This window comes from Myxocyprinus asiaticus, chromosome 41 (genome assembly GCF_019703515.2).
Source record: "Myxocyprinus asiaticus isolate MX2 ecotype Aquarium Trade chromosome 41, UBuf_Myxa_2, whole genome shotgun sequence".
Taxonomy (NCBI): Eukaryota; Metazoa; Chordata; class Actinopteri; order Cypriniformes; family Catostomidae; genus Myxocyprinus; species Myxocyprinus asiaticus.
Genome location: NC_059384.1, coordinates 33,403,353 through 33,416,498, shown reverse-complemented (window position 1 = coordinate 33,416,498; position 13,146 = coordinate 33,403,353). Strand labels below are relative to the sequence as shown.

The 13,146-nt window shown below is 37.5% G+C and overlaps 1 protein-coding gene across 6 annotated transcripts in view; it reads left to right on the top strand.

Moving 5' to 3' along the window:
* LOC127431841 (histone-lysine N-methyltransferase 2C-like) overlaps window positions 1-13,146 on the top strand; it is a 257,762-nt gene that overhangs the window by 36,222 nt on the left and 208,394 nt on the right. For all 6 annotated transcript variants that reach the window (XM_051682432.1, XM_051682434.1, XM_051682436.1 and 3 more), the window contains exon 2: window positions 5,848-6,012. In XM_051682432.1, the coding sequence (XP_051538392.1) occupies window positions 5,849-6,012 (164 nt within the window). In that variant the 5' untranslated portion in view covers window position 5,848. The remainder of the gene's footprint in view (window positions 1-5,847; window positions 6,013-13,146) is intronic.

The window sequence follows — 13,146 nt, the reverse complement described above, 5'->3', positions numbered from 1 at the left end:
ACAGATAACTGCTTTTGTTATTATATTTATTTTGGACTCTTGTAGCCTCAATGTCTGTGCTTTTTATAGTAAGGAAAGACTACAAAATGTTTTTTGTTTTTTTTGTTTTTATCAGTCTAAAAAAAAAAAAAAAAAAACTATCGGCCGAATAATCGGTTATCTGCCTTTTCCATTACCTTAGCTATTGGTATTGGCAAAATCCACTATCGGTTGTCCTCTACACGAAACAACACAGCTGATCACTCTGAAGCACACAGACTTTGTATTAATGGAATGAAAATGCAGCTTTCTGCAGATTAATAACCATATGAACATAGCGCTTTTGATGTTTTTTTTTTTTGTTTTTTTTTTTGTTTTTTTTTTTATAATATTGTGCAGCCCTGAGGTATCCCTATATTAGTCTAATAACAGTCTTTAGGAAATGTTGTGGCCAAATAAAATGCACATTAAGAGCATTGCAATATTCACAATATTGTTAAATTTAATATTGCCATTAAGATCATCGCGATTATATAGTGAATATTCTATATATCGCCCAGCCCTGCTGTGATGAATTAAAGCCTATTGGCTATTTTTTTATTGCTTTGATATGTCCCACTCAAGCTTCCTGTTTTAGTCAGAAATATGTCAACACCGGTTAGAAAACTGTGCTTGCCAAGTGAGTTTCAAGCAGGTATCTGCTCATATATACAAGCGAATGACTTCCGTTTCCTTCAGTGGCTAGAGCAAGAGTGGGTTTGCCATCGGGCTGTTGTGGTCAGGGAGATGCCGCAGTGAAATCATCATTCAAATAAGAGCAAAGCGCTTGGTGTGGGGGTTTTCCTCACTAGTTTTCTTTCTTTATCCTCAGCATGACTGTGCTGAACATAATGTGTAAATTAATTTGAGTGGAGCTCCATAGAGAGCAGTGCCGTCACACAGAGCAGGAGCTCTCCCCAGTGTTCATCCAGACAGCTGTGCTAACTGACATCAGCCACAAGTCAGCAATACAGCCTCCTCTCTACGCCTCTCATCTCTGCTTTGTGCTGGTTTTCAAGTGCGATGTTGATAATTATTAGGGGTGCACCCATATGGAATTTCTGAGTCGATATGATAACTGATAATTCAAAGCTTATTGTGGCCAATATCGATAATCGTTTTCTTTTTTCCAAGTTTTAATTTAATCTTTTAACCTGGAACTGCTAGCCAATTAATTAAAAGCTACTCATTTGAAAAATAGGTGTCATTTAAAAGCTTGGAAGCTCTTAAATGCTGTTATTTAAGGTTTGCCGATGTAGCATGAACCAGAAATGTGCCTACTGTATATTACGGAAGTACACTAGGAATTGTATGAGAAATAAATGACAATATACTTATGTACATTTAATGGTCCCATTTATATTAATGTATTTACGCTAATCCCGATGACTCGCTCACAAAGAGAGAATAATTAACTTAACAGATGTAAAAATGCATTAAACCAAAATGACGTGATAAATTAACAGCATGTAATGAACATTAAACTACAATACAAACAATACAAACCATAATCTTTGTATACATAGCGTTATATTTATGCCGGCAGCCAGACTGCGAGTGCAGCGGATGTTTGTGTGTGTTATGTATGTGTGCGCATTGTGGACATTCACAGTTGCTTATTACAGCGCTCATCTGTGAAAGTTCCATTGTATAACTTATGAAATGTGATCACAATCTTAATGGGAATTGGTAATATCATTCAGATTGAATAGTCACGAGTTATAACATTAGAAAAGTCTCAACTCATAAATTACAGCAAGCATATTAGTTTCACTCACAAACTAGTCTTTAGCCATCTCGTCACTCTGTGAGGATTATTTCAAGATATATGCACCGTTACATTGCGTTTGGGTTTGTTTTAGTCGCGATTCGTTGCTTTTCATGAAGTAATAAGCAAAAAATATTGCCCCCAAATAACACACATACATATTTATGTCAAGTTTTTGTTTAATGCTACATGACACAAACTGAGTATGGGAAATGGCATGTTGTTACTAGATAATCCTGATTAAAACCAACTCCAAAACAATGTTACAAGATGCAGAGATGTTGAAATAATCCTCACAGAGCGACAAACTTGTCTTGCAACACTAGCCTGTAGGGTTGTCACGATACTAAAATTTCAGTTGTCGTACCGATACCAGTAAAATTTCATGGCTCTCAACAAAAAATGTGCTAATATGATAATGTGCTATTGAACAGACTCCTTAAGCCTATTTAAAAAGTTACATTTCAATGTAAATGATAAATGAAAGTAATAAATGCATGTTTCCTTCATGTGTTTCTCAATTAAGTGTTCGTTGCTTAAGTGTTTAAGTAGGGCCCTACTGAAATCTGAGTTTTCCCCCCAGATGTTTTCCTTTTTTTTTTTTTTTTTTTTACGTTTAATTTATTCGTCAAAATAGTGTTTAATCAATATGATTCCTAAAACGTTTAACAAATGAAAATAGAACAGTTACTTTTCAACGTACCATTGCATTTTTTTCCAACTTTTATTCCATACAACAGTACTCATGCTTATGATATATTACCTAATTTTTAGGAGGCCAAGCACAGAAGATGCTGGAACCCTATTGTATTTGTTAGGATTTTTCTTCTTATTCATATTCTTCTTATTCTTCTTTTTCTGCCCTAAAATTATCTGGGTGTCAGAGACCATAAGTTGTAGAGATCCCAAACTTGGCAGGGTGGATCCAAACGCATAATAAGTACTTTTGCATTTTCGCTAATAAATCCGGAACCATAAGGGCTAGAATCAAAGTTTTTCCCCCTGATTCCTTGAGTCAAGCCCTACAAAATGTATATCAGATTTCATTTCCGTCTACAAAGGTTTTCTGTCATTTTTAATTTTTGAAAAACCTACCATTTTGAACTCCTCCTGGGCCGTTTGTCCGATTCACATGGAAATTTGTATACATCATCTACAGACAACCCTAACAAAAATGTATCAAAAGAATTCAGATATGTCAAATCGTTCCGGAGATATTAGCGATACAATTCCTTTGGTAGAATGCAATTTGATTCATTGATCAAAATTTACTCAATGCAAAGTCCAAACGTTACAAATCTTGCTACACATAGTCAAAGGGCCATATTGAGGATGCACGCAAATTTTCTTTCAGTTCTGCCCATAAGGGGCTCAACAACTAAAAAAAACTTTAACTCCGCAGCCGTTTGGTCGACTAAGATCAAATTAAATATGCACCTTCTTTGGTTCAAGTGCAACATATCGATTCGACAAATCAACCAAAATGGCCACCAGCAGCCAATAAAATTTCCGCACCTATTAACTCGAGTTGTGAATGGCTGATGGTTAGTGTTAGGGTTTGAGTTAAGGCCCGGGTATACTTTGTTTTTTTTACTGCATTCCGGGTTGGATCAGCCCATCATGTGCATCATTTTAACAATTTATGTTGCTAGAGGTCGCCATAACTTAAGAAAATAGTATTTTTGACTAGTGATTAAAGCAGTTGAAATTTGACTCCAAAACAAATGTGTACACAGGATGTATTCTTTCAGAAATTACTAATTTTGTCATGCTCACCATGAAAGTCTGATGACATGATACATTTCACTACTTTCTGTTTTCAGCAACACTGTAAAATGATCAGGTAATTCAACACTAAAAGACAATTCAGGGTGTAGTACCAATTATGTCCACTAGAGAGAGACATGAGATAGGTCATCCTTGAGAGTCTTGAAAACATTAAATGAAAACAATCTGGTTTCCTGAGTCAAAAGGCTGCCATGGCTAAATTACAACATGCTGATATTCAGTACACTTGCTTATGTGATATTGCTTACAGATAATAATACTAATATTAATACTAATATTGCGACTGCTTTGAATATTACACTTTAATACAGTAGTAATATTTTTCTGTCATAATGTCTTCAATTTCACACATCCAGTTAAAGCTCTTATTTCATCAGGACTTTTATTTTGAAAGATATTTTAAGTTCTTCCTGTTTGTGAAGGGTTCGTTATATCAAGCTTCCTCTGAATCGCGAGCTGAAATCTCCGAGCTGCAAAGGAGAAAGAGTTCATTTGAGAGTTCACAGCCGTTTATTCACTCAACACCCTGATCTGTGGCTCTGCAGATGGATACTATTGGACACACTGCTTGAAAATCAAGCATTAGTAGTGTGTGTTGCATTTGTGTGTGTGTTCTTATGCGTGCCTTTTATTGTTCGTGTGCGTGCCTGTGTGTGTGTGTGAAGGAGATGACGGCAGAGAGGCGCCTCTTATTCATACGGAATATATTTCATTAAATGACATCCTTCTGCTGTTTAATGGTCACACATGGCCATATTCAGACTTTTTTATCCAGGGCTCATCGATGCCTGCTGCATATGGGACTGCGTAGCCGCAGAGTGCCCATGATGACCCCTGTCCACTGTCGAGAGCGCCTACTATGGGGACGCGAGTGTCAGAACTGGACCTTGGAGCAGTGGAAGAAGGTCGCCTGGTCCGATAAGTCCCATTTTCTTTTACATCATGTGGATGGCGTGTACGTATGCGCTGTTTACCTGATGGTATCATGGGCAAAGTTATTACCAGAATGCATTATAGGAAGACAACAAGCTGGTGAAGGGAGTGTGATGCTCTGGGCAATGTTTTGCTGGTAAACCCTGGGTCCGGCCATTCATGTGGACGTCAATTTGATAAGTGCCACCTACCTAAACATCGTTGCAGACCAGGTACACCCCTTCATGGCAAAGGTATTCCCTGATGGCACTTCATGTCTCTTTCAGCAGTATAATGTGCCCTGCCACACTGCACACATTGTTCAAGAATGGTTTGAGGAACATGTTCAAGGTGTTGCCCTGATCTCCAAATTCCCCAGATGTCAGTCCGATTGAGCATCTGTGGGATGTGCTGGACCAACAAGTCCGATCCATGGCGGCTCTACCTCACAGCTTACAGGACTTGAAAGATCTACTGCTAATGTCTTGGTGCCAGATACCACAGGACACCTTCAGGGGTCTTGTAGAGTCCATAGCTCGGTGGGTCGGCACCATTTTGGCGGCACGCGGAGGACCAACAGGGAGGACCCATATTAGGAGGGTGGTCATAATGTTTTGGCTCATGTGTATCGGAACATCTTTTTTTGTATTGTCTTTGTACCGAAGTACCGGTACCTTTGACATCCATACTATTTTGAAATTCCAAGGAGCACGTGCCGTACATTTTGTGTTTGTCTAGAAAAAGTAGATTAGGTAGGGCGTCTTGGACGCTGACATTTTTTTATTTACTCTTTGGTTTCTAGTCAGCTTAGAGGTTAAAACCTTATAGCTAAAGTGTGTTTATTTTATTACAGCTCATCATTTTTTGATTTTTTTTTTTTTTGGAAAATGTGTTATTTGAGGTGTAAAGTTGTCTGAATCATACTTTTGATGTAGGACTGTTGTTCTGAGCCAGAAATGACCTAGACCTTGTATTACTGTTGGTGGATTTTGCTGGATGTTAACATCCCTTCCTTATTTTCTTGCATGGATACCAAGCAAAAATCAGTGGGATCTGGGTTTATTTTATTAGCTTATGACCTGTTAAAAGATTGGATATACCTTTGTATAGACAGGGTTAGTAAGAGATTCTTGCATACCACTCTCGTGCTAACACAAGTAATGTTTGTGTTGTGGTCGAGGCCACAGATCTGTTGATAGAGCTTAATTAGGAGTTAACCTATAATATTCCTTTAGGATGTGTTATTTAGAATGGTTTTACCAATCAAAGTAACTGTTAGTCTTTTCTCAGTTCACTGCTCAATGGTAAAACTCTACGTTCTCCCAGTTTCGTCAGCTAACATTGTCTCCATCTTTGTACAGAATGTCATCAGAGGATAAGAGTCTGGATCCCTCTGACCAAGGACCATCTCCTCCCGTGAGCAGTGCTGGGGCTACACCCTCAGGGAGCCCGGCCCCCTCAGATAAACGCCCACGTGGCCGGCCTCGCAAGGATGCTGATTCTGTTACATCAAAGTCCAAAAAGAAGTAAGTGCATCTCAGGTTCCCATTTGATGGTGTTTGCATATGATGACACACCTGTCAACCTGCTGTCCGCTTTGCATTATACTCTTGACTTTATGTGTTGCTTCAAGAAGGTTAAAGATTATAATTTGTGAATACTAATTTTAACAAGTTGTTTAAAATCATGCTCACATATGATGAAGAACCCAGTTATATCAGTGGCCTAGAGAAAGCTTTTTTTTTTTTTTTATATATCGGGCAGATTTATTTTTTGTAGTTGTTCACGATTAATCGCAGATTTTGAAAGTGCTGACATTTGACTAAATATACTTATTTTTTCTGTCAAAATGCATTTATTTCCTTTTTAGAAAAGAAAACAAAATGTAACAATATAATGCTTTATTAATATTTTCCAAACAAAGCCTTCCACAGTATAAAGATAGAAATGCACTAAAATAGCACCAGTTCAAGTAACATTAAACATTTCCCAAAGTCTAAGTGGGAGATTGACTAATTGAAAGAACTAGTCTCCACATAGTTTGCATATTCATTGCAATGGGCATTAAATCTCTTTAACTCTCATCCTCCACAATATTAATCTGCTGGTAGACTGTGGCTATCTGCTTTGTTATAACAATCATGAAGCCACTTTCATGATTCGCATCAGGGTGTCAATGCCAGCATCAAGCACCGCTTTGAACTCCACATAAAAATGCTTTCAGAGAAAAACATCTCATTCTGCATTTTGGTGATAGTTAAGACTTGACATGTGTCTGTGGTAATTAAAATGCACCTTACTTAGGCTGAAAAATACTTAATTTCTATCACAAGTCCTATATGGGATTGTTTTGTACAGCAAATAGCACTAAGAGCTCCTTTCCCCATCACTTTATCACTGACACTGAATCATTGCTGTGTGTGTTTGTGGTGTGTGCGTCAGTGCAATGACTCCAGACGGACACATCGCAAAGCTTCCGCCCTCCCAACAAGTGTTATGCTGGTTTATGCTGTATTAACGGAACTAAAGGTTAACATTTGGCTGGAAATCAGATTGAATCAATAAGGCTTACCACCAGGAATGATCGTGAGATTTTAGGTGATGTTTGAGGCTAGTTAGTGCTGTCGTGTGATGACCTGATAATCTTTCCAGCCCCCAAACCCCCCAAGCCCCCTCCACTCTCTTTTTAATATTAGCCAGTTTTCCAATGCGCTATCTCCTCAACTCCCCTATGCCCATTTAAACTATTCATTAAGCCCAGTGAATTTTTTAATCATTAAAGAGTTTAATCTATTATGAAACCTTCCAGAGAAATCATGGGATTAGGGTTAGATTTGCGTTGATTAACTACATTTGTGGCTCTGTTCTAAAACCTAGTAAGCTACCTTGCTGTCATCTGACTACATAGGCAGCATCCTTACTGATATGGATCTTTATAAATGACTGATTTGGAGCGCACTACATAGGCATCAACTTTTGAATCTATAGTTTTCAGTATTTCATGAAGTGCTGTATATTTATATTGAACATTTCTCTCTCTTTGTTCACCATCTTGAGTTTGGTGCAGTGCTTTATGAAATGCCTTGTACCGGTTTCACATATCCTCCATGAGCGGGGCGTGAGCGAGGCGTGAGCAGCGCGTTTTCGTTTCGCCGGCCATGTTAACAGAGGCTCTGGGTGCAGTAGAAAACTAAAATAATCAGGAGATTATAGAAAAGACGCAAAAACAAATAAACAGTATTTAAACCGAACCTACTATACACTACAATGTATAGGTCTGCAAACAATCAAACACAAAATAGCTAAATAAAGGACTTTGTTGTTTATATACAAAGACAGTTTAAAAGAGACGGACCACTGGTATTAATTAACTGGTAATGGGAGAAATCGGAACGCCCACCTTACAGATAAAAGAGCCAATCACTTTTTAGATAAAGACATCGCCTGTTAATCAACTCAAGGACGCACATGCGCATTAGCTGATCCAGCCTGAAAAAAGAATTTTTTTAGTGTAAACTGAGGTAAAGCAGCACAATTTATGTTACTGTTGTTGTCAGATTTTACTGCTGACTTTATATTTAATTTAATTAATTAATTAAATTAATATGTTATTTGATCATAATCATGTTCAACCGTTTTGGAAAATTTTCCCCATTCAAGTACATGGGAACTGTACTTATATGTTGCTTGTTTACAAAGAAAATAGCTGCCTAACCTGCCCGATAGCATTCTAAAGATGACCACAGAGTGGACTGACTTGTCTTGAAAGGGCTTGATATATTAACCAATTATGACCAAGTACGCTGATAAACAAGTGCAAGTGACTGCCCGCCATTGCCGTAGGAACCTAGAAAATTTGTTGATTCAGTAACTGCTCTGACTGTTTCAGTGAGTTCATTCAGTCAAGGATTCTTCAGACTGGTAACTACTGAGTTGGTGAGTGGTTTTGAGTGATTCATTAAAAGAACCAGCTAATAAGAGTCATTTGTTCATGGATTACACTATACTAATTGTGCTTATTCAGTATGTTTGTTTTTGAATGCATCCAGCAAACATGACGCGAACATAATGCAACGTGTTGTTTTGCGGTACACAATCTTTTCATCTCATCGCGTTCAATTCAGACTGCAAGCTCGGGTAAAATATTTATTTTGCCATAGCGCTGGAGATTCAGTAGCGGTGGGGTGCGGTGCTGGAAACACTGGTGTACGCCAAGCTGCAGTGTAATTGCAACAACTTTCAATATGGGTGGTGAAAAAAATATGCGCTGCTTTACGCATTGCTTTCGCGTGTGGTGTGCTTTAGAATTTGACCAAAATGTTTTCTTTCGGAAAGCATTGCCTTTTGCCCACTTGGTTTTAGAGCAGAACTCACGTGTATTTGTGTTGGAGCCAGTGAGATGGCAGTATTGTTAAGCATTCTGCTGCACCTGGAAGACGCTCTTGAGTGTGCTGAGGTGCATTAGTGTGGAAGAGCTCTGTGAGGCACACAAGTAGATGTTGCTCGGAGGATGTCATTTTCTTGTTGCCAAGTTGATTTTGGCTCGAGAAATATTTTTGCTAGTGCACAGCATGAAGCATGTGGAAGGGAAAATATTAGACTGGACAATGAATTTAAATGAATTGTTTAGTTTGAAACAAGTCAAAAAAGACATTGTCACTGGTTCGAGAGCATTTTGTTACAGCTCATATTATGCAGGTGCAGAAAGACATCGTAAGGCACAAACAAGACCTAAGGTGCTGTAAGCGGTTTTAGCCATTTTGGAACTTCCAGACTAGCCGTTGAATTAGCCACGCCCCCTCTTTTCAAAACCTTGCACTCTAAAGACACATGCACACACACAAACACACTAGAGGCTGTTGTGTTGGACCAGATGGGGGGGGCTGAGAATTTTGCCATCCAACCCTGACCGTCTCACGATAGCAGGACACCGTACCAGCACTTATATGAGCATATGTGGGGTTAGACTTTATGGTTAGTGTGACGAGGAGGAGGGTGTGGCCGGGCTGTGAGGGGGCATGGCTGGCGTTAAATCGGATGATCAGCGGGAGAGCAAGATAAAGGGGGGCAGGAGATGCCAGTTGGAGAGAGAGAGAGAGAGATACACGCAACCAACTTTACGTTGACTGTTCAGCCGGTTCCCGACTCCTCCATGCCCATCCTTTTACCTGCCATAGTTAGATTTAGGTTTTGGTTAGGTGTTAAACTAGGGGTAAAAAATTTTAATTAGATCATTTGTTATTTATTTTTTTCTATGGTAGTAAAAGTTGTATTTTTTTTTTATTTTTTTTTGTACGAGCCAACTCATATGATTTCGCCATCTCATACTTTTATTATGACTTCTCATGAAACCGGGTTGGAACAAGTTATCTTCTGAAACTGTGCCAATACAAATTGCAGTATTCTGTAAAACTCTTACCTAATCTTTTATTTTTGTTTTTAGTACTGATGCAAAGATTTCATATAACTGAATTGCATGATCGTGTTGGTGTGCATGTGCATCGTTTACAAAATTAGACACACCGCAATGTATTTAGCTTTAAATTGAATGTGACAGTTTACATGAGAGCAGTTTCACGAACAGTTTACACTGCAATTCATTCTGCTCGTTTTTCATAAATAAGGCTCATTGCCTTTGTAGAGTATAATGTACCTGTAGAGATTCCTAACTTGGGGCACGCGTACCCCGGGGGTACGTAATCAGGTTACGGGGGTACGCTAAAATAATATTTTTTTGCTATGTTGAACCTAAATAAATCACATGTATGGCTTAAAATAAAAATAAAACAATTAGGAACTGGCACAAATATCGATTTTCCAATTATTTGCGATCTTCATTTAAACAGTCTCTATATCAGTCTTTTGCGCTTTGCAAAGTTTGGCACCAAAATCTTTTCACTGCGTGTTAAGAGTAAAAGTTTGCTTTGCATGTCCAAAGATGAGATCAGCGCATTCCACACAATCCATTTGTCATTGAAAAATGTCTCATTTAATACCCTTTCTGTTCCCTAAAGTTTGTTGATCAAAAAACAACAAAGCAATTAACATTAATTCTAATCAGACATAGCACGGATGCAATAAAGAGACATGTTAATATGTGCTTAATGGCTGAACTGCCACCGGTGGTCTTAAAGAGACAGTACTATTTAAGCTCTTGTTCTACATATCAATATAAATACTGGTAAATAGTACAAATCATACATGCAAAATATATGTATGCAATATAACATATGCAATTTCAAGACATCATATTTATTAATGGAATACATGGAATTTGTTCATTTTTAAAAAGTGACCAAAATAATGAAAAACTAATGATAAAATCCAATTTGTAAAATGTATATTTCATAATGTACCAAGATAGAAGGTCCCCTTTATAATCAACAGCATTAGCTAAGAGACCATTTCTTTCATATGTAAGCAAAATGGACATTAAAACTAAAATATACCTGAAATATAATAGATTTTTATCAGTAATAATAATCAGTATTAATGATAATGTTAAAATAATCTTTGGTACACATCTTTGGTTTTGTGTCGATGAATGTCCTTACAGATGGTGGTGTGGGGGTACTTAAGGCAAAAAGTTTAGGAAACAGGTGTACAACACATGGCCATGCTGACATTACAGAGATAATTATCATCCAAGTGATTAATTCTTAAAATTCTTGTAAGAATAGCCGCTGTTCTTGGTGAATCACAGGTTGCCACAGTCGATAGACTTAGCATTTCATTTAAAGTAAATTAGTGAAGGCCTTTGCGTCTGTGATGGGAATAAGGGGCCTCCTTTTGGAGATCAAGTGTTGGCCCTCAAATAAACAGTGCAGATATAGGGCAGATTAGTCTGGCAACTGATACTGCAGGTACAGCCCTCTTTGGACCTACACACCAAGTTGACACCATGAATCATGTATGGAGATGGAAATGTTGCATATTAACATACAATTGGAAAGAGATTCACAAATAGAAAGTTGGTTCACAAATAAATTGAATGAGATTTATAAATATATGTTAGGAGTTTCACAAAATTAAAATGAATTCATAAATAAAATGAGATTTGCAAATAAAAAAATTATTTACAAATATTTTTAACTCACAAACAGAACTCATTCATTTGTGAATCGCACAAATTTATTTGTGGATAGCTTCCTGTGCATTAGTGGATCGCTACACGCATTTGTCGATTTTGAAACTAATCTAGCATTAAGATGTGCACACAAATCTACAAATAGATGGACTCCACCCATCGTCTACACAAGCCAATCAGATAACGGCCATACTACTCGGACCAGTCGTAGCACGTTCTATCTATAACCAATCATGCTTCGTTTTACTATCAGGGCGGGACCAGAGTCACAGAGCTCTCACGACGAGCATGGAATCAAGCACATATAGATAAGCTCCAAGGCTGCAAACTTTTAAAGAAGCGGACGTCATCAGAGGAATACTGTGGCTTAAGGTTCATAGCATTTTGTTCTCCGTTATAAACGTGTAGTGTCTTGCTAAATGTCGACAGCTGAAAACTGCCATTCGTAGAGTGTCCTAATCATTAGTTTTATAGCTAACCTGGCTGACTGTTTGAGTCTGCTAGTTTAATTTTAACCAAGTTTCTTGACTGAAATGTGTCGTCAAAACCTTTACTCTTAATGTTACATGGCAGATCCAAACAGACACACTACTAGACACTACAAAAGATCAGTAGTACAGATAGTGTGTTTATAATACATGAATCATATTAGATGATCTTAGGAGCACAAACCATAAACTAATATCCTATATTACACAGTGTACAATATCTGCTATGCCAATCATTTGGTTTCACATTATATTAATGTGTTAATGTATTACTATGTATTATTTTTAGCTCTTAGTGATATGGCAGACCTGTCCAATGTTACTCACAAGAAATAATTGTTAATTGGCAATAACCAGTGAGTCAATTATCACTGTCAGAACATGATGCTGTATTTTTTGAAGGGACCCCATTAATAGTACCTCTTAAAACATTCACACAAAATTGTTAAAATGCAAAATTCTAATAAATATTACCTTACATCTGCTTTTATTAAATACATTAACATAATGTGAAACCAAATTATTGGCATAGCAGATCTTGTACACTGTGTAATATAGGATATTAGTTTATGGTTTGTGCTCCTAAGATCATTTAATATGATTCATGTTTTATAAAGACACTATCTGTACTACTGATCTTTTGTAGTGTCTAGTAGTGTGTCTGTTTGGACCTACCATGTAACATTAAGAGTAAAGGTTTTGATGACACATACATACATTTTCCATTATGTAGCTAGGAGTTTCAGTCAAGAAACTTGGTTAAAATTAAAATAGCAGACTCAAACAATCAGTCAGTTTAGCTATAAAGCTAATGATCAGGATACTCTACAAATGGGCAGTTTTCAGCTGTCGACATGTCACAAGACACTACACATGTTTATAACTGAGAGAAAATTATAAGAACCTTAAGTCATAGTATTCCTCTGATGACGTCCGTTTCTTTAAAAATGTGCGGCCTTGGAGCTTATCTGTAAGTTCTTGATTTCATGCTCATGAGAGCTCTATGACTCTGGTCTCGCCCTGATAGTAAAACGAAGCGTGATTAGTTGTAGATAGAACATGCTACGATTGGTCAGAGTAATGTG